The sequence below is a fragment of the Anguilla rostrata genome, chromosome 7 (genome assembly GCF_018555375.3).
Source record: "Anguilla rostrata isolate EN2019 chromosome 7, ASM1855537v3, whole genome shotgun sequence".
Classification (NCBI taxonomy): Eukaryota; Metazoa; Chordata; class Actinopteri; order Anguilliformes; family Anguillidae; genus Anguilla; species Anguilla rostrata.
In genome coordinates this window covers 3,379,352-3,407,217 of record NC_057939.1, presented here as the reverse complement: position 1 = coordinate 3,407,217, position 27,866 = coordinate 3,379,352, and the positions used below count along the sequence as shown (strand labels likewise).

At 43.2% G+C, this 27,866-nt stretch overlaps 1 protein-coding gene across 1 annotated transcript; it reads right to left on the bottom strand.

Moving 5' to 3' along the window:
* Positions 1-8,716: 8,716 nt before the first annotated feature.
* Positions 8,717-27,248, bottom strand: LOC135258791 (calcium-activated potassium channel subunit beta-4-like). Its single transcript, XM_064342374.1, has 3 exons — positions 25,925-27,248; positions 12,167-12,294; positions 8,717-8,889 (listed from the first exon to the last, which is right to left on the bottom strand). The coding sequence occupies exons 1-3, from the start codon at positions 26,258-26,260 to the stop codon at positions 8,721-8,723; spliced, it is 633 nt and encodes a 210-aa protein (XP_064198444.1). The 5' UTR covers positions 26,261-27,248; the 3' UTR covers positions 8,717-8,720.
* Positions 27,249-27,866: the final 618 nt, after the last annotated feature.

Sequence of the window (27,866 nt, the reverse complement as noted above, 5' to 3'; positions counted from 1 at the left end):
GCGTGCGTGGGCATGTGTGCACGCGTGTGTGGGGGCATGTGCGTGTGTGTGTGCACGCGTACATGGGTGCGTGTGTGGGCATGTGTGTGTGTGCACAACGGCGTGTGTGCATGCGTGTGTGGGTGTGTGTTTGTGTGCATGTGTGCACGTGTGTATCTGCATGTTTTATTGGATTTCAATGACATCACCCCACAGTTTCTTTATTATTTTTTGTCCATGTTTTACTTGTGTTCCCTGGATCATCACTGACAGCAAGCACACACAGCATCCCATAAAAAGCATTGCCTCAGGCTGATGGATACATGTCATTTAGTTCTGTTATTTTCAAGCTTCCCGATAAAAACTATAAACACAGAGATGACTCAAAATCAGTGGGACTGTTCCACAGTATCCAGGCTCCTATGCTGTGCAGTAACAGAACTGAAGCCATTGCTAAGACTATAGATAGAACAAACCTGTGGGTTTTGTTCTAAGACCACGAGGGGAAAGCAAACGCAGTAGACGCGTTTTTAAGCCAGTATTGAAGGTTCTGAGAGATCGGGTCAGACGAAGGTGGTCAGCGGAATGTTTCGAATACGCAGTAAAAACGGAATGGAAAACCCGATCACGCATGGCGCGCAAGTGCGCTGCCCGTGCAGCTACAAGCCTGCGGCGGTTAGACTCGCTGCGCACGAGGAGATTCCTGATGAGAACGAAGCTCCTTCAGATAGGCGGGGCCGTTGCCGCTGCTAGTTTTAAAAAACAGAAAAAGAATGATCCTCGAATCGAGCAGCACTGTTCTGAAAAACCTGCCACTCCCGCGTTTATCTGGCTGGAAACCCACTGATAACGGCATTGGAATAATGCGTTTTTGAGGAGACAAGAAAATGGACAGGTTTGGATTGGGGAAAATATATCTAACTTGGGCTGTTTTTGAGCTCAAAGTATTCATTTAAAATAGTGCCTCTGTCACTGTACATGTACTCTTTCAACTTGGTCCCAAGCAAAGACTGCCCCCTACTGACCATCATCTCCACCAGCAAACTGGTTTCCCAGGAGCTCTCCTATATTAAGCTCTATATAAGCTACACCTGGTCCTATTTTGATGTATTGCTTAGAGGCCTGTAAGGCAGGCATCTGCAGTGAGGTAAATTGAGCGTCACGTGAATCGGAGGAGTCACCAGTCTACCCTCTCCGCCTGAAGGGCTTCAGCGGGAAATCAACAAGTTCAGTGTAGTTCAGATTGGGAAAAATCAGGGATGAAAAAGGGGGTTAAAATACAACTTAATAAAAGCTCCTCCCCGTCTCCATCTCCAGCTCCTCAAAGAGGTGAAGGGCTTCTCAAGCAGCAGAAATCGTGTGGTCTCGTGTACATCCTGTCGCCGCTCGGCCTGGCGTATTTACGGCCAAACGTGGTGGGCCGGCGTTTAAAGTCTAGATAACGGTCAAAAATAGAACTCCTGCCGGACTGCTCCGCCCCCTCACCTCCCACTGAGAGAGATGAGCCTTCCTAAGCCCGTTTGTCAAAACAAGATGCATATTTCTCATCAGGATTAGCGGCCATTTTGTCTGAACCTTTCCACCCCTCCTCCCCAGCAATCTACCCGTGATATTATTGAGGGAGGATATCGAGTCTGTTTAGTCTTCTGTGTTCCCGTTCTCTCAGATTTTACAGTTTACTGAGCCGGAGGAAAATTAATTACTTAGGTGACTCCATGGGTTTTGTGGTGTGTTTATAACTCCCAGGACAACATATACGCCTTCAGTGTGTGTGTGTGAGCGTGTGTATGTGCGTGTGTGTGTGTGTGTGTGTGTGTGTGAGCGTGTGTATGTGCGTGTGTGCACGTGTGTGCATGTGTGTGTGTGAGCCCACACTCACACACACAACTGAACTCCTGAAAGTACATTAATCCCCATCCACTATGCTTTCTTTTGACTTGCTCAATAATCTAAACAATATCCATACTGAGCACATTGAGAGGTTTACTGTTCACTTTAACCAAATCACTACAGGCTCCTGTCACTCAAAACCTTTCATAGATACATAAAGATACATGCAATTCTGCTCATGAGTATTCATAGTGAATGTTTTTGTAACATTAATTTTATAATGACTAAGCTGTACTGTAGGGATCTCCCCTCCTCTCTGAGGGCTAGCTTTGCTGTATCCATGCACCGTGCGTGTGAATGTCATCCTGTTGTTTTGGAGTGTGTGGGAAGGTTAGGGCACTCTTACCGCTGTTCAGTAGAGAAGTACAGCACACAGGTAACCAGGGGTTTTGTCATACTGGGATGACAACATCTCCAGGGAGGAGACCTGCAAATATGACATACCTGCAGAACCTGCCTCCTTTAATGGCTCAGTAACTGCCCACCTCAGTCGATGTGTGGTGAGAGTTCCGGTGCAGGACGGGTTGCTAGGCATCAGAGTTCCGGTGCAGGACGGGTTGCTAGGCGTCAGGGTTCCGGTGTAGGCCGGGTTGCTAGGCGTCAGAGTTCAGGTGCAGGATGGTTTGTCAGGCGTCAGAGTTGTTGACTAAAGAGATACAGTCTCCCTGGACCGTGAAGTAGGAAAACAGTTAAAGACAGTACAAGGGTTAAGCACTGTACGATGAGTAAATGACAGTGGCTACTATCCCTACTCTTGGTGATGGATGAAGGGAGTTTTCCACTCTTCACGGCAAAGCACTTTAAAATCATGAGAGGTTCTATATAAATACAATCAATCGTTGTTACATTTTTCCTAATGAGCACCTCTCTGAACTGAGGCAGTGCAGGTCTCGAGGGAATAGACCTCCCTGTTCCTGAATGAATGAATCATTGCATTTATGTAGCACTTCTCCAGAGGCTCGAAGTGCCTTATAGTGAAGAAGGGGAGAACTCACCTCACCCGTCACCAATGTGTAGCACCCACCTGGGTGATGCACGGCGGCCATTTTGTACCAGAACACTCACCACACATCAGCTCCGTTGGAGAGGGAGAGAACATTTTGTAACAATTTTGTTTTGTTTCTGTACTCCTCTTGCTTCTGTGTTGTGTGTTGTGTGGACACACATTTACTCTACACGGCTGTTTGTAGGTGCCGTTCGTATGTTTCCGGGGAATGAACTGCAGTGGCCAAGCCTGACGTGCCACTGAATGAAAAGTGCAGTTGCCTTTGACTTGCGTTTCTCCAAACGGAACTGCTGCTCGTTCGCTTGCATCCTTGCAGTACAGTTTAAGTGGGCTGCGGCACATCACACTGTGTAAATTTACTCCGTGTCTCTTTAGCCTCAAAAAGAAAAGGAGAGAGGGTGTAATTGCCTGAGGGAAACAAATGTGTAGGCTTTCTTGTGTGTTTGCATGTGCATTTGAACATACGTACAACAGAGAGAATGCGAGAGAGAGAGGGGGAGAGGGAGAGAGCTTCTTTTATAATAATCTGGACGTCCACATTTCAAAATGATCATTTAAATGTTTTACTCTACTGTATGTTTGTTTGATCTGTAAAGTTGTATAATCGTGTGAATAATTGATAAATAACTGAAAACAGAAAACCTCCCAGTCCAATTAAAATTCTGGCAGATAATGAGCACGACAAGACCAAAGAGTTATTCATCCAGAAAGACATAAACCCCCCCCCAAAAAAAAATGGACCTCTGATGGACCTCATTCCTCATTACTGTGCAACTTTTAGACCAGGCCTTTTTTCTGTGTGCCAATTACAGATGACCCTCTCTGAGGAGAGATTATGAAATATTACAAAACAAAAACGAATTATAAAAACAAATAACTGTGGGAGGCAGGACTGAGGGGCGCACCCCCATCTGATAAAGGGGGCTGGGGTTTGGGAGCACTGGAGAACAGAGAAAGCAACTTCTCCCTCAAGAAAAAAAAACAAAAAACATTGTCTGATCTATATATACTTTGCAATTCATTGTTTACTCTTTTCCAGCCACTGAACAAATAGAGAGCAGAAATAAATAAATAAGGAGCCAACACATTGTGATGAGTCTGTCTCTAGTCTCAGAAAAGAAGTTTACCACAATCACTCACTCCGTTTATAAGTCTTAAGTTCTGTTTTGTTTTTTTTGTTTTTTTCAGCCATTCAGGTCTGGGCTCCTGACAGGAATCCAGTGAAAGCACAACCAGAGACTGCGTGCCAAGCCGAGCTATAAGAACTACAGACTGCAGTGATTCATAGCCACACATTCATTCTTAGAACAAGAGAACAATTAGGTTTTTGTTAAATGCCACGGCGATGAAAAAATGTTGAGAATAAATACAGTTCTCTCGCACCGGGCTGCTAGAAACGACGTGGATAATGACTTATTACTTTGATAGTTAAAGTGTTCATCACGTAAATGAGAGGATGCTGTGTTCAGCTTGGTGAAGTCTAGGGAAGACACAGTGAGAACTCTCTGGATTATTCTTAGCTTTAATCATATACCGCTAAATTAATTTGCTATCATGAATGGAGAATGAGGCCTGTCGGGTGGATTAACCCGTTAAGGCACTGTTCTGGCCCTATGGTCTCCCTTACGAAAAAAATAATAAAATAAAAAATTAGATGTGAAATTAGCCTTTTCACACGTGAATTAAAGCATGTGACATGAAATCATACAAAGAACACAAAACAATCAAAATGGCAAAAAGAAACCTCATTACTGCCAAACAAAGCCAAGGAGGAGAACTGGATTAGAAAACTAGCTAATTGTTTAAATTCATTAGTTAATACCTTGTTTATCTTACCACTCATAGCAAATGATTCTCACTACTTGTCCTACAGTTAATTTCTAAAGTGCCAACTGCACACTCTAGAACTCCTAAACTTTAAACTTGAAACAGAATATTTAATATATTGCCTGAAGCAATCATACTAAAGTTTGTTCATAAGCTCAAGAGTTATGGGACTCAGGCCATTGTCCCATGATTAAAGAGATCTGGGTAAAAATAAATGGCTATAAAGTGTTTATTCTTCTGTTCACCAGCTGGTCAGCTAACAATGATTTGCACAGTTAATAACAGTCCGGCTGTCATTTACTGTAATAATCCTGATCAAAACCATGCAGAGCACTGCAAGCAGATTTATTTAAAGCTTCTCCCTCGTGCCAAAATTTTGGCTGAGAAATACTGGGAAAACAGGAAATATTTCTGAATATGTACCCTGAAAATATTCTGTGTGAAGATTTCATAGGCAGTGCTAGTCCTAGGTTCCACAGGAGTGATATGATATAAGGCCATGTTGCTTACATTTATCTTAGACACACATGGTGTCCAAAGCTTGCACTGCTCATAAAATAATCTTAAAATAAAAATATATTTGAGGATATGTATGAATATTGATATGTACATATGTATATGAAATATTTACATTTTCCCACACAATGTTGATTATAATGACATTTCTGTTGAAAGTTTCTGTTTTACTGTAGCTTAGCTTCATACTGATTGGTGCTTATTATAAGCACTACTCTTGTACTTTTTGCTTCCACAGCAAGAACAGTTTAATATGTCCTATCATGAAAACCTTGTAAATCTCTCTGAACATGATATTCAGCCAAAATTAATAACAGCTAAACTCAGATTCAGCTCGGTCCCATTCTATCGATCATCCTGCTGATCATCATTAGCTATTCCACACCAACTGGCATCGGTTGAAAATGATTTTAGAAACACCCGGATTACTTCACCATTCATTCCAACTGCATCAACCCCAGGAATACATCAGCAGCAGCATGGTGGGCTTCTAAATGAACTTAGCTTGTTATCCAAACGCATGGCCTATATATCACTTTTGTGCGGAGCTTGCACAAACCAAGCTCCACACAAAACTGCTTGATGCACACTGTATGCAAATGCAAATGATGAATTCTTCGATGCATGCACTGTGGCCAACATAGCAACTTTGCTTCTATAACAAAGTTTGTGTGAATATATGTACTCTGATGCTCCTCATTAATTTTTTTGTAAAGACCAACAACAAATTCAGCGACTTATTGATGCTTCTTGCTAATAATGTTCCACATATTTACTCATTTTAATAAGCTTATTGGCTTTTTTTTTCTTCACATGTTGACATATTTCTAACATGGCTATGTTGGCTTTAATGCACCTCGCTAAAACAAGGTGTGCGTTTTATTTTTCACTTTTGTTGGCTCTAATGACATAAGGCTCCTGAAGTTACTGTAAAATCCATAAATCCATAGAGTATAGTATCTACTCATGCCCAAAGACACTGAAACAGGAAGTGCAATTCTACAAATGTGAGAGGCACACCATCAACGTAATGCCATCATTAACACAATCTAGGTCACAGATGTCACACTCCAGTCCTGGAGGGCCACGGTGCCTGCTGGTTTTTGGGGTGTTCTGGGCACCAGTGCACAAAACTGGCTGAAAATATTAATGGTGGAAAAACTTCCATGAAATGTATTTATGTTCTAATCTAGTCTGGAAAAAAGCAGCACAAAAAATCCTTTGAAAAGGCAGAATTTCACCTTTTGAAGCAATCGTTGCGAGAAGCGAATTGGAGTTCTTTCAAAAGCAGTAATGGTTTTTTTTATTTTTTTTTACCCGCTTTCTCTCCACGCCAGAGCCGAACCATTCCTCGTGCTTTGCGAAGTTTGAAAAGCGGAGGAAGGGAGCAGGGTTCTAAGAATAACTAAACCTTCCCCTCATAAGCTTCGCTGTCATGGTAACCCCCATCAAACAAGTACATAATTTGAGCCAGCTGTGTTCATGGCAGGAAACAAATAAGAAAAAGCAACTTGAAATTAAAAGCAAGTGGGAAAATAAAGAAGAGCGCTCTATCTGTGGCCTACATCTTTTTAGCCATTCATTTCTTTTTCTATTGCCAGGCTGTCTTAGTACAAGAAAGCAACCACTCTTTTAATACAATATTGAGCATGTCTCATTTTGTATACGGTGGCTTGGAAACATCATTCAGGCCCTTGCCAAGTCTGTACATTTTGCTGCCTCCGATCCTGAAATCAAGACATCCTTATATTGAAATTAATGTTTCTATTATCTACATAACATTCTCCATGCTGTCATTGACCTGTATGGCAGTGACAAAATGGTGAAAAAAATGCCTCTCAAATCTCAAATCCCATATGGCGTTTGAAAGAAAACATTTTCATTTTCAATTCAGAAACAAAATCTACAAATCGCTTGTGTGTGAGTGTGTACGTGTGTGTGTGTGTGTGTGTATTAAGCAAACCATTTACTGGTAAATCCTGGTTTATAAAAATAAATTAGATCTTGGCAAATTCATTTTATTATGACTTTTACCATTGTTCCAGAGTCAATTGTTGATATGTTTTCATTAATATTTCTAATACATTTCTCAAGCATTTGCAACAACTTCATAAAAAAAACCTTGGCAGAAGGAAATTTTAATACATGTTGTTATACATGTACATGTATGTATAAATAAGCATATAAGTAAAACTATAAATAAGACTTCCACAGATATTTAAAAATAGTGATGATAAAATGGAAAGCAGTGGGGGCCTGTCTGAATGACACACAGGTTTGGTCAACAAAGTGGAGAACTTGACATTGAAGAGACTGGAAACTGGCAACCAAGTCAATTATTCATTATGCAAGTGGCACCTATGGTTGTTTTCTGTGAAGCTATCGAAATACACATATATGTGACAGTTGTCTGTTGTCATTTATATGGATGGATATATTATATGCATTTTAACACCTACTTGTTTTTTGTACAATCTGAAAGCTTTAATAAAAAATAAAGGCTATCACCTTGTAACTGACCCGTACATCAAGCTTACATTCATCTGAGCATTTCGGGACAGAAACATGTAGTGTTTTTAAACGCAATGCACTTGCTTGAGTATTCTAAACCCACAGTGACTGACAGCAGATTTATAAATGTTTGCGTCATCCAACTTTCCCACACATTTCGTGTTTTTACAGAAGCACCTTTTACAAAACCACAGGGCAGATCTTCACTGAAGGACGCTGGAATTTGTCTGGGCCCCTGTGTCATATAACAGAAAGGTCAGGGAGACTCACTGAAGGCTCAATCGTGGGCTTGACGCATTTCAATTTCAAACCCAGAAATCCTACTCCAGGATTTACACATTTGCACAAAGTTAAACACCTTTTTTTCTTGCAGTTGCATTATGTAAGCCAATCCAAACAATTACATATCTAAAAAGTCTGCATTGTCCGCAAAGTGTCTAATACTTGGTGCACTGGCAGTTCAGCAGGCATGGCACAGTGGGATTTTACACACGTACACATTGAGAGACATAAACTGAAGACAGATGAGCAGACAGACGGGGAAGCATTTGAGTGCAGCTTCCAATAGCGGGAGGCTGTGACCAGTGGGAGGAGGCAAAAGACCACACCCCGTGCCCTGTGATCATCATACGGCAAAACCAGAGAACCAAGACTCATCATACGGCAAAACCAGAGAGAGAACCGAGACTCGTCATACGGCAAAACCGAGAGAGAGCAAAGGCAAACCAGAGAACAGACTATCATAGGCAAAACCAGAGAACCGAGACTCTCATAGGCAAGAACCGGAAACCGGAACGTGATATCATATGGTACCCCAAACAGGAAACGTGATGGTCATAAGACCAGCCAAACAGAAACCTAGATTCTTCGGACCCTCCGGTTCATGGGGTTGGGTACAGTACAGGCTGTCCGTCATTCGCTGTCGCCGCTGTGGGCGGGGCCTGGGGCAGAGAGAGGACACGCCTTCCCCCCCTCCCCCCCCCCCCCCCACCTAGGAGAACTTCCTCTTCTGGATGGCCTCGGCCCGGATGGCGAGGCTCCGGGCGCAGATGGTGAGCAGGACGATGAGCGTTCCCAGCAGCAGGCTGACCAGCGGCCACAGCACGCAGTGCAGCAGCACGGTCTCGTCGTGCGTGCGCTTCCACAGCACGTCGTCTGGCCTGCAGGGGGCGACAGAGAGACGGGGCCGGCGGGGAAAGCCTCGTTTATACACAGCATATATCGCACAATGCATAAAGTGCTGAGTCACTGATGCGTCCCGTACATCGCACAATGCATAAAGTGCTGAGTCACTGATACGTCCGGTACATCGCACAATGCATAAAGTGCTGAGTCACTGATACGTCCCGTACACTGCACAATTCATAGTGTTGTGTCATTGATAAATTCTGTAAATCGCACAATTCATAAAGTGTTGTACCCTGTTCCTGAAAGGCCATTTTTCTGGGTCCCTTTAAGTTGTAAAAAATGTAATTTCTTACACTTTTATGATCCCATAAAACTACTGGAGCTGAAGCAGGTTAGGAGAGTCCAGACAGCCACCTACACCAAGTCTGCTCCTTTTCCCTTTATCCATCTGCTCTACACATTTGTGGATGACTGTCATCAATGACTGATTAACATGCTAAATGTGCTTTGAATCAATGAAAGCCATCAAACATTACACCCATCAGCAGAAATAGCTTAACATGGTAGTAGCAGGTGTAGCTTCACAACTTTACAAAAAGAAAAACAAAAAAACATGAGCATAATCAGGACAGGCCTTGAAATACAATTGGGATTCCAATAGCAATTTGGAAAATATGGAAAAATTAGGGGAGTACAAAGATGAACCTAAACCTGCTTGTAGGTCTTTCGCCAACAGACGATAACTGATCTGGGGTTTTCTCGCTCCCATCCTGAATGGTGAACAGGCCGCTTCCTTCCATGATGCTACACTGCAGGACTACTGCCTCTAGGACGGAAAGCCAGGCGGATGATTTCTAACGCCACTAATCAAATCTCTGAGGCTTTGGCAGGACTCCACCGAGGAATCCATAGCACTTAATTTGACCGCGGCCCAGACGCAACTTCAGCACGGATTTCGGCCCGTCCCAGTGATTTACATCCAGATCAAAGTGAATGAGTGTGTAACCAGGGGAACGACTGAGCACCGAACTCCTGGAACTGGAGGCGGGTAAGGGGGCATCATATCCTCTGATGTGCCCACAAATGAAATGTGCCCTCAAAATTAGTGCAGGGGAAAGTCTGGAATGTCTAAGAGGCGTGGAAAGAGATATTCGCCCCCCGCCCCTCCCCCGCCTCCCCAAAAAGTTGACAGATGAAGCGGAGATCAGCGGCTGAATCCCCTCATCAGCAGGTATTAGCGGAAGGATCGAACCCTCGTGCCAATGTGCCAGTCTGTGCTCAGTCCAGACAGCCCGAGGCACTGACACTGTGTGCACAGCTGTGTTTGACTCAATCTGTCAATATTAGCGCTAACTTCACATTCAGAGTCCTCGCTGGCTGCCGGGGTAATGACACACATTTCCATCGTTTGGACGAAAACAGAATCGTCCACAGCCATTACTGTATGTTCTTCTGTAGAGCTGCAACGCTGCCCAGATTTTTTTTTTTTCCAGTTGAGCTGCACCACAACTTCTTCCAATACTTGATCTTGAACATACAAAGATAACATTTCAGAATGTTTTTTGAAGAGTAGGTTTCTTTGGAAAGTCAGTGCTGGAAACTCCGTGACTTTCAGTTACCAGCAGTGATTGTGACATCAGCATTAGAATGTCCAGTTAAGAACATTCTAATCACATATTTGTGATTCCTATTCCTTTTCTTTACCTGTTGCTAATATACTGCAGTGTATGTTTGTGCATATTATCATGCATGCATTTGATTTCAGCAATTATTTAATGAGTGTTTTCTCCCTTGGCTGGCAGATCATCATTTCATCAGGGTTAAAAGTAAAAAATAAAATTTTAAATGATAAGCACTTTCAGTTCCTCCCGTAGTTTTCCAGAACCACACTGGGGAATGCCAATCACGTATTTAACCCAAGTGTTTGATTGCCATTCCTCTGGGAGAGTTAAACAGTCTTTGTATCTGTGCATCGGAGGAAAAGCGGGCTTTGTAATTGACGCTCCACAATCGATGAGATCCAGGGCAGAGTTTACCGGGGAAGAGACAGGCCTTCCAGGAAACGCATTCATTAATTCCAAGGTACTGAATCACCTGTCAAGATCAGAGTCCTGTGGCCCTCTGTACCTGGAATTGAGGGGGGGGGGGGCGTGAGTGGGCGGTAAGGAGGATGTCACATCCTGCATAAACACCTCTGTGACAAAGTCTACGGATGTGGACAAGACTACATGTTCCACAGAAGCCCATTTACAGATGCATTATGGGATCGATATGTGGGGGACGTGCGGGTTCACATTTATTAAATGGACCAGTATGTAAGGTCGGATGGAGGATTATTTTACAAACTCAATATGGTCATTTTAATATGCTGTGCTGTTGATATATTTGGGTCTCACAGATGGTTCAGAAGTCATGTCTGGACATCAGTACATGATGATGTCATGTGGGCTGTTTCAACTCAAAACGGAAGACATCTAAAAATATCTTTCGACCGCGTTCAACCTGGAACAGCTTCAGGGAGGACAGATTTCGATAGCGGCACATTTTAAAACACGGTACAATGATAATGAGTTTTACCCATCAGAACACAGCGCTCCCCCAGTATCAGCTATACACCCCACCAGTCTGTTAAACAGACGACTCATCCCCAAAGTGATGATGCAGTCGCCCCAATTCTCCACAGGACCCCCCCTCCCCCTCCCCCTCCCCCTCCCCATCCCTAAATGCCCCAAGCCTGCCATCAGCACTGACACTGCAGACAGCCTCCATCCTCCTAAAAAAAAAACCACAGCGTTTGTGAGAGCAGAGACCCACGCCAGTATGGGGAGAGATCAGCGGGTCTGCAGAGCTGTGAGCTGTGAGCTGTGAGCTGTGATCCTGTGAAGTGTGAAGTGTGAGGTCTGCGGTGAAGTCTGCGACGGTGGCGCTGATCGTATCGGCGCCCGAGATGCTGCCGCCACTCCTGGCGAGGTTCAGCGAGGCCCCCTGACGGTGTAAACCCAGCCTGTCAAATTTTCACTCAGTTCTGTGGGCGGAGGACGGTTTTAAATTAGGGAAATTGTCGGGGGGATGTCAGAATGAATGCCTCACATCATCGAACTTTATAAAGAATTAATCAGTTATTCAATCAAGGAATTAATCCGTATGGTGCCAAGACAAAATTTAGTCCAAGTTTCCCTTTTAAAATTGAGACCATCAATATGGCTTGATTTAAAAAAAAATTTTCAAAAAACTTCAGTAAGGCTGCATGTTGTGCACTGGGGAGCAGTTACAAGGTTTCTTCTCGTCTAAGCCAGGAGCTAAACTCACCTGCGCTGCTGGTTGAAGAAGCAGGTGAAGGACTGGGAGCTAACCTCTTCGGTCCAGTAGTCCTGCCATCGGAGCACATTGTCCTTGTTCCTCTGGTTGTCCCTCTCACAGGGAGGAACATAGGAGCACTGGCCCAGAGAACAGGGGACAGAATACAGCGTTACACACCAGGTCCTCCTTGAAAAACAGTCCCTCCCATAAATAGAAGACAAGTGTCTCTCAATCAAGGGCTATTCAGCCCTTAAGTGTACAAACCATTATTGTCACAGCGGTATACTATTTATGGGTCTCCTGTTGGCTGATTTGTATAATTACCGGTTCCCAGGGGCATTTGAACACAAAGCTTCTGTTACAAAAAAAAAAACCTGAGAATAATACAAATTAAGTTCATGTGAGTTATATTCAAATGAGGGAACCTGAATGAATAAAACTGTGGCATCCCATCCACTTTCCCAAACCTCAGCTGGCCAGGAAGAACACGGAGTACCCATTCCGACCACACAAAATAAGGAAAGGAAGAATAACTTTTTATTTGGGAAAAATAAAAGTTATGACTTTTTGCATTAACAAATGCCCCTTCAATATATATTCACGCATAAATGCATCTTCAATCGGCAATAATAAACAAACGTCTCTTCGGTTTAGAAAGGCACTAGAATATCTCTTAGTATTTCTCCCTTTTGCTTTATATATATATTTTTGTATTTTCTGTTCAACAGAAAATGACAAAATGAATTGTGTTGATAGCGGGACACCTTTGGAGCTCAATAAACAAACATAATATAGCCTGTGGGTACAGGCCATAATTTAGGCTAACTGTACAGCCTCGTAATGGCTAGCCAAGGCTAGCACTGCTAGCCACCCGAGGGCAGGCCGCAGTTTCATAGTATAACAGTACAAAAGAACAACACCATGGAACTAGAAAGGTTTCCCAATACTCTGCCCACAATGATTCATTAACAGCCAATATCCGAGGCACTGATCAACAGCCGAAGAATGCACCCAGCCCTACAACCAGCTGCTGGGTCAGACAAATCTCCAACTGGGAGAATACACAACTAAGAATAAATATCGCACTAAGAGACACCAGAAAGCACCATAGGATATGGCTGACTGTTACAGAAGCTCAATCATACATTAATGCAGAAATATCATGGGACAAAATCATGGAGTAATAAATGTTATTGAAGAAGAGTCACAGTTGCCAGATTTAAAAAATTCAAGAGACTAGAATGTGCACTGAGATGAGAATACAGTATATCAGAAGGCTACATCTGTAAGCTCTATTATTACCAGTAAGCTATTATTATTATTTTCGAATTTCAGTCTTTTTAGACGGTTTTCATTTTCAGAGTGAACCTTTGTATTCTGATGAATTGTTCATAGAAAGAAATATTACAACCCAAATCCAGCATGCGCTGCAAATCTCACAAAGCATTATCTGTAAGACAACAAAGAGCCTTACACAACAGACTAATCATGCGTGTACATGCGTGAACGTATTCAGTAGAGAGAGAGAGAGAGAGAGAGAGAGAGTGAGAGAGAGACAGAGTGAGAAAGAGACAGAGAAAGAGAGACAGAGTGAGAGAGAGAGACAGAGTGAGGGAGAGAGCACAGAGAGAGAGAGAGGACAATGATTACGTGTGTAAGAGCGTGGGGTTGTGGCTGTGCACACTGACGTATCGCCATGTGTGCAAACAGTACGCGGAGCAAACACGCCCACTCGGCCCAGTGAACCAATTTCCCACAATGCCGTGCGTATCGCACTCCTTTGTGTCCCCCCCTCATAGAGGCATTATTATGGAGGGGATTAAGGCCCATCTCGCTCACATGGCCAAAGTGCCTCATGCCAGGTTTCATTCCATGCCCCCGGAATTAGAGCGGCATTGAGTTTAAGCCATGTGGCTCAGGGTTTACAGGAGTACCATCCTCATCCTCATCCCCATCTTCATCATCCTCATCATCATCATCCTCATGTCCTCATCCTCACGGCACACTCCGATCTGCACAACTCTATTATTTATCATCATCACAAGGTTGAATGGGTGTGAATTTCACTGCGTGATATAATTGCAGTATAAATATTGTTTCATATTTGTGTGCTTCAATTGCACATTGGGCATCAGAATTTAACAAAGAAGTTTTTGATTACAATCAAGTCAATTGTGTTATCAGAATGAATGATCAAAGTAATCCAAGGCATAAATTGCATAAAAGTGTAGGTGTGGGTACAGAGCAAAGGTAATATTTGGAGATGTGACTAGGACAACTTAGCCCTGTGAGACCCAGTGTTGCTAAAAAAAAAATGCAACATTTCTCATCAGGCATCCTGGAGACACAATTTTTGCCATTCCATTTACAACAACGTTTCCCAGTTTCTTAGGCCTGATACTGAATTTCAGCAGCATGTTTGGAGTGAAACATCTTCTGCTGTTACTCAGAATGTCTGAGTGCACACAGCATGGGCTTGAAGACGCATTAAATGCCCGGGCCTCGGTGGCGTAGGCAGTCAGAGCGGTTGGCGATGTCAGGCGGGACATGGAGAGACACGTTAGCCTGCTGCTGCTCTGTCACCCTGTCACCCTGTCACCCCTCACGCCTATCCAACGCCCGTCTGTCAGAGCGGAGAGTCGGGCGCTGGTGTCACGCTCGCCTGAAAGCTGCAGCTCTGAGAGAGGGTGCCGCAGAATGCAGATGAGCGAGAGTGACAGTGTTCTTACTGTGGGGGCTCTGGAGACCAACAGTGTGACTGAGAAAGACGAAAATGCCTGTTTGAGGGTGACCAGGTGACCTCAATCAAGGCTGTGACTGTGAATTCAACATTGGGTGGAGAGGGGGGGGTGGCAAATATATGTCTGGGTGTGGGGGTGGGGATCGAGGTGGAATGTGAGGGCGTATTTAAAAAAAATCAATAAAATGCATTTTTAGAAGTTTTAGGTGAGTATTAATCTGAGTATTCATGAGCCAACGTCCACCGTAATACTGTAACAATATTCATTTCAGAACATCTTTCGATTTAAATACATCCTTAATTGCCAAAGATATATATAAACATTTTTCTATTGAAAAACATTCAGCAAATAACTACATGATGGTAGCCATAGCAACCGCTGGTTCAATATTAGGAGTAATCATAGGATGTACAGGAATGTACAGCAGGAAGCCTACAGGTGATTACAGCCCTGCTCTATGCTATCTATCCTGAAATAAAATAGCATAGAAAAATAATTAGCTTGAGAAATATATGTATTGTAATATGAAGAGTCTGGATATTGCATCCATGGTTCAGTGAATAGTTTACATGTCTACAGTATTTAAAGAAAAATTATGCTTCATAACATCGCTAAGGGGGAAAGGGGGAAAAGGAAGGCCTAATCCCCCTGGCTGTGTTCCCTTCTAAAATTAGACTCGGAGATATGGTGTTAGAAACAATTTAGACTGCTTGACTATGTACTTCAAGGATACCAGCCTTTGTCAGAAGCTGGGAAAATCAGGCTATTGACCATCCCAAGCACAGATTCCCGTTCTTTTAGTCTTAGTAACTTTCATTTTAATAGACGAGCATGTCATTTTGTGTGACCATCCCTTTAACTTTCAAAACTTGCTGCTCTCTCACTCACCTCCATATCACTTGCTCCTCCTTCCCTGTCAACAGCCTCCTGTTCTCTCTCTCCCTCTCTTTACCCTGAGCCCACCAACAGCCAACAGGACAGCGAAACAGAAAACTGGAGCCCAATGTTACAAAAATAAGTGCAAGTTGGGCAAAAGGAGGATTAGACTATTGTCGTTATATTCCGTCTTAATTTTCAGTATCTGCTCCTTTCTTCTCACTGACCTCTATGAGACCTGCTTCTCTGTCTCTCTCTCTTTAGGCAGAGGGTCCACTGCCCAATGACCACATACCTGTCACTCAGTGAAGGGGAACAGCGCAGTAAACTGCCCTCATCCCACCAGCCTGTAACACACATCTGTCATCACCTGGCAGATGGGCTGGAGAGGAATGCCTACTGCCCCCATGCCCTCCATGTTAATGGGCACACAACACAACACAACAATACATAACACTACACAACTCTCTCTCTCTCTCTCCCCCACTCTCACTCTCTCTCTCCCTCTCTCTCCCCCACTCTCTCTCTCATTCCCTCTCTCTCACTCTCACTCTCCCTCTGCTCACTCTCCTCTCTAACCAGAGTAAGCATGACAGTGAATATAGGAAACTAGGAACTCATTCAATACGTTAGCTAACTTAAGGCCCACAAACTACAATAGGAAGGCAGGTTCAATATTGGGGTATTATTGTCATTCATGCCCTTGATAGCCTGTGACAAACGCAAGCAAGCGATCTGTCGTTCATTTGCAAATTCAATCAATTTAACCTGCTGTAAACATTGCATTTGTTGCGAAAACCGTTATTGTCCCCCTGCCCTCCGACAGGTCACCTGACTAAGCACATTCTGCGAAAGATTTCTCCCTTGCACCGAGCTGTCATAACCTGTAGTGTTACTACAACATGCATGAGTAGCAATGATATTTTTTTACACGCAAAAGCCAAGGTTAGCAGTGGCAGACCTACACTCCATCACTGCACAGTGTTCTTTCAGAGTAATGCCTTTTCATCGCTCCACAGATCAACATCTCTCAAAGCCACTTAAGTAAAGTACAAAAAATGGCCCTAAATTCATATGCCAGGCTTAATGCTTTGTACCCAAGTCTGTGATCCATCAAAGCGTTTGACTAGGGGGGGCATCTTTCACTCAAGTAGCTGATATATTTTCCATACAGTCCCATCTCATGCAAGGCCCTGAGCCGTGAAACGAGACTGAGGGATGAGGTTGACGTCTGGAAAAGCCTCGCTCTCCATCATCAGTTCGGTCGACGTGTCGTCCCCTCTGTGGGACGGCCTGAGTAACGGTCCACTTCAGGAGCATTACTGCTGAGGCAGCCTGAAACCTCACCGCACAACCGTCATCCATTTTGATAAAATAGCTACAGTGCTACTTATTCACAGCTGCCTAACTGGGTAGCTGCTAAACACCCCAAAACCACAGCCTCAAAAAATCACCACAGAATTTACTCAACGCTTTGGCGACCCGCTCTCCAACAAAAACCACACCATGAGCTTCACAAAGACGGTGATTGTCGTAACACTTTAGTGCACTGTATATTTCAGCAGAGCAGAAGAATATATGATTCTTGAGTTTATGAACAGAGATCCATGTCCCTTACAGGGGACAAAAATGGACTGCTTGTCTTAGGAGCATATTGGGCTCATCATGCTACATTAATAACTATACAAAACAATATTGCCCTGTATGGCTGTAATGAATGTGAGAAAACCTGACCTGATGAACCCTGCACAACTCCCACAATGCACTGCTCCCATGATGCATTCATAATGCATGGCAGCACCTTGGAATGTAAAATGCATTATAGCAAAATCTATTAAAAGGCATTCACAATGCTCTATGAAATTATAACGTACGTTTTTTTGTGAATGCATAATTGACAAAAGGATGAATTGCAACTACGCAGAGCATATTTATTGCGTTTGTGAATGCATAAAAAATGCTTTATGAAGACAGCATTCATGTAAATTTGTCAGCCATTATCCAAAGAGATGATTGCACCTCAAGCAGATGCTCTTTTACCACAGCATCTGCACAGCTTGTATTTCTCCACACACTCCCTCTACACAACTGGATATGCACAGAAGCGACCCGGGTTAAGAGTCTCGCTCACTGGTGTAATTTCAGCGCCTCACCTGGGCGTTCAACGCCGCCAGCCGTCTCATTTACAGTACATTTCCCAGACCACCACTCTATACCACATCACACACGGCACTCCAGCGTCTCATTTACACTACATTTCCCAGACTGCTACTCTACACCACATCACACACGGCACTCCAGTGTCTCATTTACAGTACATTTCCCAGACCGCCACTCTACACTACATCACACACGGCACTCCAGTGTCTCATTTACAGTACATTTCCCAGACTGCTATTCTACACTACATCACACATGGCACTCCAGTGTCTCATTTACAGTACATTTCCCAGACTTCTACAGTACACTACATCACACACAGCGTTCCAGTGTCTCATTTAAAGTACATTTCCCAGACCGCCACTCTACACTACATCACACACGGCACTCCAGTGTCTCATTTACAGTACATTTCCCAGACCGCTACTCTACACTACATCACACACGGCACTCCAGTGTCTCATTTACAGTACATTTCCCAGACTGCTAATCTACACTACATCACACATGGCACTCCAGTGTCTCATTTACAGTACATTTCCCAGACCGCCACTCTACACTACATCACACACGGCACTCCATATTCCTCTGTGGGTGCCATTTGGAAAGGGGGGGGGGGGGGGTTTGGGGCAGCTATGACTGGGAACTCATGTTTTTGGTGGGGTAACACCAGATCTGCACCAGTGGCCTGCTCCCATTAAAATCTCGCTTTTGCACGGCGGTCACAGCCTCCCTGGGACACAGTCCCTCTGCAGTGCTACGAGCCTCAGCCGACCCGACTGAATTTCACCGCATATTTACTGTCCTTTCAGACCCTCAAGCATAGAACATTACACGCGACTCCCATTGGGAAAAATGGATGGATGTGTCAACGTGTTGTAAAATATGAGGCGTGATATTAGATTTTATATTTTCAAGGTAGCAAGTGTACACGGCATGTTTCAAAGTATATTAAATGTCAGGCACATACTGAATAATATATTTTAGAATAATTTATGGTTTCAATTAAATTGCACAGGGGTTCAAATAATGGATATGATTTAATCATATTAAAAATTCACGTCTTATTTTTCTCCAGAAGGGTTTATGTTACATTGCTTCTCTTATGTGTTTAATTCAAGCTTTTACACTCTTCTTTACAGTAATTCAAAATATATATATAAATATACTGAAACTAACACCAGAGAAGCACACTGCAGATGCTGTAGCCCCAATAAGACAACTGTCTGGCATGCTGAAGCAAAGCACTTCACTTGGATTTTAAAATTTTATTAAATGCCACCTTCTGAGCTAATTGTTTTATCCAGACCGTCTGCACATCAGGCAAAGTTAGCAAACACAGGCAAGTCCCATCGTTATCAAAGAGCTCGAAGCCACAACTGCCGCCCGTCAGGGGAGGGAGGACAGAAATCCAATCCTACCCAGTGGAACAGCCTTTGGCAGAGAACGCTGAGAAGGGCCTACACCTCCAGAAGCACTGTATCTCCCATAATTACCCCGTTTGTCTAAGCTGGAGAAAGATTAGCATCTCAGATAATCAGAAGGAAAACAGTGATCGTGGAAAAACGCTCTTGAAGCACATGGTGCTGCTGGTCAGCTATGCGCCAGCTCATTCTTACACAGTTGTTTTAAAATTTAACAGGTGTATAATTTTAAACGGTCTTGTAAAATTGCCAGTAAAATTGAGCTGGTCATGCTAGGGGCCCTTAAATCCAGTGTGAGCTTGTGTGCATATGACAGGTGTACTGATAAAACAGAGGTGCATTCTCAAAACAGCTTGCACTGTACCATCTCGTGTCTGAACTTCATCCGCATGACCAGTACAATTTAACCATTTAATGAATATTAATCACACAGTGTGAGATTGGGATTAATGAAGATCCCCTTATATGACAAATTAGGATGTACTCTAGGCCGGGGGGAGGTAAACTACTTTTGATCCAGGGACCCCCACCCAGTACATTACATTATATGGCAGATGCTTTTATCCAAAGAGACGTACAATAAGAAGGTCGTTGAAACAACTACAGGACACAGGTCAGATAAGGTACAGTACTCCATGGACATGAACAGCAAGTCTAGTTCACGCAGTAAGCATATGCTTAGTCGGTTAAAGTTATGGCAAGTCATAAACAAGAAGTGAGGCCGAACTACAAGAGACATGACTCACTCAGTCTCAAATGACAACCTGGGGGCCCCCATCATAAGTTTAAAAAGGTTGTAATTTAAAAATGGTTTTATGCCAATCACAAACAGGGAGGGCGGAGGGAAGTTTTCGGGGGAGGGGCAGTGGGATTGTGATCACAAAGGGGGTGGAGAATTGCTCACGCAGACTGAAAGGGGAGAATGTGATTCGGGGACGGCAGAGGGGAGCGTGCGTTCGCGGACTGGGGGGGGGGGCGGGTTGAGGAAGGCAGGATCAATAAGATTCCTGTCGCTGGGATCCTGGCAGTGGATCCCAGTGCCAGAGGATCCACTGAAAAACAGTGGGATCAGGCGAACGCATTGCAAATGGTTGAAGAAAGAAGGAGCACTTGAACTTCACACTTCACAAAACAGGGCCCCTGGTGCCCTCTTTGGCAGAACCAAAACAAACAGCGGAAGGCAATGGGCTTGAATTTCCAACCAAGTCATACTAAAGTTTTCAAAAACAACAAAAAAGTATTAAAAAAATAATAATAATTTAAAATAACTTTTCCCCCAGCATTGCAGAAACAGGCCCACAGTACTGCTATCTGTATTCAGTGACCGCAAAATAAACGAGGTCGATGGCTATTTAACTTGTCTTGGATTCCTTGAAATTGCTTTGGCCTATTTGATGCGAGAGTGAAAGGGAGAGGGAAAAGGAGGCAGTTGGCCAGTTTGAGCAGCAGACACACCCCTGCAAGCTGACCAGCAGCATCTCAGGTGGGGCTATCATATAATAAACAAGGTGCTCAATGACAGTGCAGCTAAGATGCTGTGCTTCAACAGAGTAGCCATTATGGAGTAAGTGAATCCAGAAGTTTTACTGCAATTTTCATAGTTACAGCATTTAACAGACCTGTTCTCACATAGGCAGAGTAGCAGAAAAATGTTTTCAGTATTCATAGTGTGTGAACACAGCTTGGAAGGATTTATGAAGGTAAGGAACTGTTCCACAAAGACATAAGTAATAAAAATAAATCCCTCCAAAAAAAAACCTTGTTAAGTCATGAGTCAACAAGGCCTACACACTTTTCATTAGATTAGCTTCACTGGCATGGGATTCGCTCAAAGCGACCCCTAAATGGTATTTTCGCTCCAATGTGTGCTGGTTTGCCAACACTGTTGGCACGGCGACATTTAATGTTAATGAAAGATAAAGATAAAACAGTGCAAATATTGTGGCTATAGCAATGCAGTACAGATGAGATCATTTCCCAGAATCCTCTGTACACAGTTTCATTACAGCCAAACGATTAGTTAAAACCCAACAGCTTGAGGCCTTCATTAAAACAAAGAAATTGATTTTTTTCTTCTTTTAAAGAAAAATAACAGACATGGCTAACCAGTTTGCACAATCACTTTACATGAAGGTCTATTCATCAGTTATGCACAGACAACATCAAGACAGAGTTCCAGTGAGTTTAAGATTGTCCATCATAATTATAAAATGACTTTTTAATGATCTTGTCTTTTAATGAAAGAATGACAAATGTTTAATTAACATTCAATCTTTGTAAGTCAAATATGATGAACCACTACAATGACAAATTCAAGGGCAATAAAGCCTATCCCCCAAAACTTTAGGTTTCTCAGTGCCACACATAGCGACAATGTGCTGAATCGGAGTAAACCAATTTCTTACTTTGGCCTTTTGACATCTGCTGATCTCTTCAAAAACCAACGGTTCTGGAAATCTTCCTCAAAACAGTTGTACTCGCTTCAGCAGACAATCCGACCCTGAATAAAACTTTTAAACTCTTTAAAATACGTTAGAAGACTACTTTGAAAAGAATCCGAATTCCGTTCCGTTAGGCTTCCCTTTAAAGAAGACGCGATCGCTGTCGTTGGAATTGCTCTACAGCGCGCGACCAACGATTTTAAGTAACGACATGAGCACGAGATTCCCACGGGGTCTTGGTGTCCGTGTTTTCTATCGGACCGCAATGAGTTCGCTAATTATCATCGATTACTTCAATTTCAGTTTTGTTTGAATTGCAGTGCATGCACGCACATTATCCCAGGAACCTTTCACCCTGTATGATGCAAAGGAATGCTTTGATGTGATCCAATCACCCTGAACAGAGAGCCACTAAGCAATCGGCTTGTACTTGTTTGTGGTTGGGGAGGATGTGATACAAAATACAAATGAGCAAAGTGCTGTAGTCACTAAGTCCCATCGCTGTCTTTAATTAGCTCTGTGCAAACGGATTGCCGCTGGCAAAAATAATTAACCTTCCATCGATTGTTGTAAAGCAATATAATGTAGTACGCAGAAAGTCCCCAACTTTTATCCTTTGTTAACATAAAGCAAATCTCTCGAACTTGGCCCTCGGTACACCTCATCCAAATGTGTAAGGTCAAGCTTTTCTTCATCTAGACCAGGGATACTCAAAACTGGCTCTCGAGGTCAGTAGTGCTGATGGTGTTCATTCCTCCCCTTTAATCAGGGACTGATTTAATCCAGAAGCACCAGATGAGTGTAATCTCTGGCCAATCAGGGACATTATTGGAATATGGACTATTAGGCTGAAGAGAAAACCAGCAGTACTACTGACCTCGAGTGCCAGATCTGAGTATCCCCGATTTAGATCATTAAATAACTGCATGTAATAGGTTTTCATCATTCATCAAAAGGGCCAAAAGACCAAAAGAGGAAGAAATTATTTTCCCCTGTACAAGACTGGACCCACATAGCCTTTCTAGTGTGGGCCAGCTGCTTTCAGCTTTCCATCAAAGAAGTGACTCAGCTCACATTTTTAATCTGGTGTGAAATAAATTATCTTCTCTAAATTTGTAACACCCAACAGTATTTGTAAACTTGTCCCACCAAAACATCCCCAGTACACTCTTGAGGGTGCAGACAGGTACTCAATACATTCAGGAGGGAGCAGACAGGTACCCAGTACACTCAGGATGACACACACAGGTGCACAGTGAGATGTGCACATTTGGACGAATGCAACAGTAACCAGGGATCCCGCCCTACCCCTGGACAATATGTGACCAATCGCGTCTGACCGCTACAGACTTTCCTAATTTCCTATCCATACCCAACTTCTCTGTGTCTATTTCACTGAAACTTCGCAAGGAGAGGAAGGAAGGAGACACGCAGAGGACGAGAAAATTTGAAGAACAGACATGGAACGGGAGGAAGCGGAACATGCGGCATCGGCCGATGTAGCGATCATAAGCAATGACATCAATCCGTGTCGCTGGCTTAACCAACGGTTTCCTCCTCAACTCCTCCTCAATTTCCAGTGCGCGCCTCATCGGTGATAATCGGCACATAGAACATTATGAATTTATAAAGTTATGCCTATTTTGGTACATTTTAAATGTTTCACAAAATGACAGCTGTTTTAAAAATAGCTATTCCCATGAATGTTACCAAGTTTGGAACAGGGAAAGAATACATTCCTTTCATGTTTTTTTTCGTTTAAAATAAATTGGGTAATTTCTCATCAATGCGTTGCTCTCATGCACTGAGCCACAGAATGTAATTATGAGGTGAGTAATTCATTAGGGTGAATAAATACGCCACATCAGGCTAATTTCTGAACGCTTGCCATTGCTATGGATGCTGAGCAATGCTAATAGTGCATTAAAATAGTGCACTCTGCATATGCAGCATTAGAAATGGGAAAGGCAGCTGAAAACATGCACACATTAGCTGACTGTGGAAATCTGAGAAGACCGATATGGTCAGGTCACCATTAAGACACACAGAATCTCTGGGGACAGTTCCAGCCATCAGCCAGAATAGTACGTCAATCATAATTTGATTTGGATTATTTTTGCAATTAACTTTCAGCCTGTATAATTAGCAAACGTTACTGCTGCGCTAGGCCAAAACCCTCAATTAGAGGGCCGCATAATATCCCTGACACACATTCCAGAACCGATCTATGAAGCTCAGGTTTATAATGTCGAAACGAGCTTAACCTACACTGTCCCGGTCAGTCAGTGTGTTCCAGAGCTCCAAACCATGAGCATCCAGTCCGGTCACCAAACCCAACCCCCTTAAAGTGGAGTTTCCACCATAGCCCTCCTACTCAAGTGTGGCTGGGGAAAAAAAAAGAAAAATAAAGGGAGAGGAAGAGCTAGAAAGGAAAAAGATTTGTGATTTGTCGCATTAAATAGCCCAAAGAGGGGATCGACTGGGCTTCCCCGATTGGCAAGTAAGTGTACTGTAAGAGTGACATGAGACGTGCATTTTAAAACAATAAGCAACGCAATCGTTTAGAGTCCTGTCAATCTGAAGGGAACTTGACGTGAACATCCATACAGAACAGAACGGACACACGATAGACCTCCAGCTCTTGTGTGCAGAAACAAAATCCTTCACGTCATCAAAATGAAACTACATTATTGTCCCGTTTACAAATTTGGAATAAGGTAAGCAGACGCCTTTTTTACCTGTGGCCAAACGAACACCTGGAATGCAAGAAAAAGTGAATGCAAGGGGTCTTTCACAAACCATCTCCCAGTTCACCTGCAACCAACACGTTCTACAATAGAACCTTGAAAATGGTGAGACACAGGAGAGGTTCTACGCATCGGCAAAAAGGGCGGTTGCCTTGTGCAACGTGAGATGTGACATCATCGCGAGTAGCTGCACCTAGTGAAGCTCCCTGTCATCACAAAATGCAAAGAGGTGCGCATTATACAAAAATGAGCGCGACGCTTTCCGTTGACCAGAAAACCATCAAAAAACACTAACAAAATTAGACTCAAAGGCATTAATGCTAAATATCACCATGAAATTAGAGTTAACGGCATGTACTGAAACTTTTTAGAGTTCCAAATAATGTCCATTGATGATGCATTAGTTCTGAGTTTTTGTTTTGTTTTACCGCTGAGGTTCTCTTGTTCACACAGTAAGACTGTATATTGGCAAACTGAAGCAGAAGACCTTGATAAAACTCGCTCCTAGCACCAAAACCAACAACTCTCCAGCCTCATGTTAGAACTTACAGTACTTACACATTGTGTTGCCTTCTTTAACTGTACACTCAAAATGCTCCAAAATTGCATGACACCATAGATAACAGACCCCAACTCAGAAAAGCTATCGCATGATGTCACTGTGGATGCATTCCATATGAATTAGAATGCCCATGTGAAAGTAACTGGGAGTCTCTCTACAGCAAAATATGACAAGAAATGTCTCTCTGAACATGTCCGTGCACACTGTGTGCCACTCACACACAAACACATACATGTTTGAGTGAATTGTTCATGGCCGTAAGGTTAATCTTAACTTAGTCATCCAGTGATGACTAAACAAAAAAACATTCCTGCCCCAAAATTAAAAATTACATACTTCAGAGACACCTTACGGGACTTAAAGTCTCAACTAACGAGACTGTCTCCTATCCACAAACTAATCGCATCTTGGAACTACAGTATTCCAGAAGGGAAAATGATACATTCACAATGGATGTAATTCTGAACAAACATTCTTTAGGTAAGATGAAGAGGCCATATAAATTTGCAGCTTCATCTGCACAGTGCTGGTTGAACTCTTAATTAGGAATAATATCAATACAAAACTTTCACTCTTGTATACATAATTAGGAAATTATTGCTCTTGTTTTTCATATTAATTATTGTCGTAGCAGCAATTGCAGCAACAACGTAAGTTAGTACCTGTGATTATTAGTGGTTGTAGTTACAGCAGAAGTCAAATAGCTAATGTTTCATTTACTGTAACTAAAAAATCCCTTTAAACTCTGATGGAGTGAAAGAACTAGATCTAGTATAGTAAATAATATACGTGCACCTAAACTTTGTTTATAATTACCTTAGGATTCAGCACCAACTGCTGTTCGTTGTAATGCAGCAAAGCTACGGAATTTGACTCGGAGTTATTGACAAATATCTGCAGACACGGGTACAACGACGTGCCTTTGCAATCCGCCCCGCACGTGAAGACGCACTCGAACATCTCGTCCACGCGCCGCACCGAGACCACTGTGCAGTTCGCTGGCTTGCTCTGCATGCTCTGCAGCGTGGGATTCAGCCAGCAGAAGCCGAGAATAAAAAGCGACACGATGCCACAGACGATGAGAAAAAGACCAAGTCTAATGCTTTTGTCCTCCGCCTCAGAGTACTCGTAGGATACCCTTATCTTCGCCATCGGTCCCTTTCTCCGAGTCGGGCAAGGAGCATCAAAACAACCAGAAACGAGAGGGAGAGCGCGCGAGGGGTATCTCTTGACCCCGGGCGCTGCTCACCACCGCGCAACAATAGCTTCCATCAAAACTTCCCTCGTAGTCGGTTAAGTCGGCGCTCGCTCTTCCTTTTAGGTTCGTTGTGTAAGAACTGGCCGTACCGATTGCTTTTCAGTCTTGCTTCTGTTTGCGCGCGTAGCCTAATGACCCCCCGCGGAATTCTGTTTCAACAGCCTGCACTGATTTTAAATTTGCTGAAAGGCTGAATGTTGCATCTGGGATTAGATAAGCTTCTTATGCAGAAATAGCACAGGGTTATGCATAAACACGGCTCTCAGATCAGCCGATGCGCGACGGTTACCATGTCCACAACCGCGGCAGGCTCGCTGCTGACGGAAAGGATTCCATAGTGACCGTGTTGCGCTCGGGTGATACGAGGCGGTCTTCATTCAAAAATAAAAGTTCAAAAACCGTGCGTGCGCAGCCCGAATCAATAGACGACGTCTACAGCTGAATCAGCACAATTTGGTTTGCCATTTAATTTCCATTAGACGGGCTGTCACTGTTTGGCGCTGACTGTCTGGCACGCCGGCTGCCTTGCCAACATATTGCAGCCTCAAATTATTGGCAAGAGACGTCCGTTGCATTTGCTCCATAAAACAGTCGAACAAAGGTTGTGTCATACAAGGCCTAGTCGAAAAGCAGTCCGACGCTTCGAATATGGAAATCCATTCAACAGATGCCCTAGTAATCCGATCTCGTGCTACCTGTCCGTCCATGAAAACCCCACATATTATGCATCTGCTAATTCTTCTATGTGTATTTGTCTTTCTCGAACAGCGGTTTATATACATGTCCCTGTAGGGGAAAGCGGGGAAATAACTATCGGTTTTCATATTTTGTTCAGTTCTGAAAAATTTACTAGAGCCAGATTAATCTTTTTTATTTATTTATTTATTTTTTACAAACAACATACACCCCTTGACAAAGATTACACACCATAATTGAATTTGTCGGACCATTCACTAGCAATACGACCCAAAGTACTGAGAGTGAAATGTTACATCTAACCCCGTGGGTGGGGGGAAACGAATACGGCGGGGGTTATACCTAGCTTTAAAAGTTAAAACAAAGTAAGATAATTCTTTTAAAGTCAGGGTTTCTTATCTCGCTAAAAAGTCAGTGTTAAATCCTTACATCTTGGCACGTGTAATTAAATTCAGAAAATATTACCAGAACTCGCATCCATTAAAAAAAGACAAATCAAGAATGGCAACAAATTTAATCTCCAGCTATGGGGAAAAGTGCTTTTGTTGCATGAGGGATATTAAGAAGGGAATCGCGCAAAGCTTTACCAACTATATTTCCCCTCAAAGTTGGGCTTAAATTCGTCTGGATCAAAACCTATCCGCAAACCGATAATAGCCTACTAATGGCTGTTGGCTTTAACCGTTCGTAAGTTCTATTGTCTATGGGTAGTCCCATCTAATAATACTCCCATTGCACGCGTAAGCCTAAGTACATCTGGTATCGCCGACCCGCAAATGTAGAGTAAGGTATTAGAGACAGCAA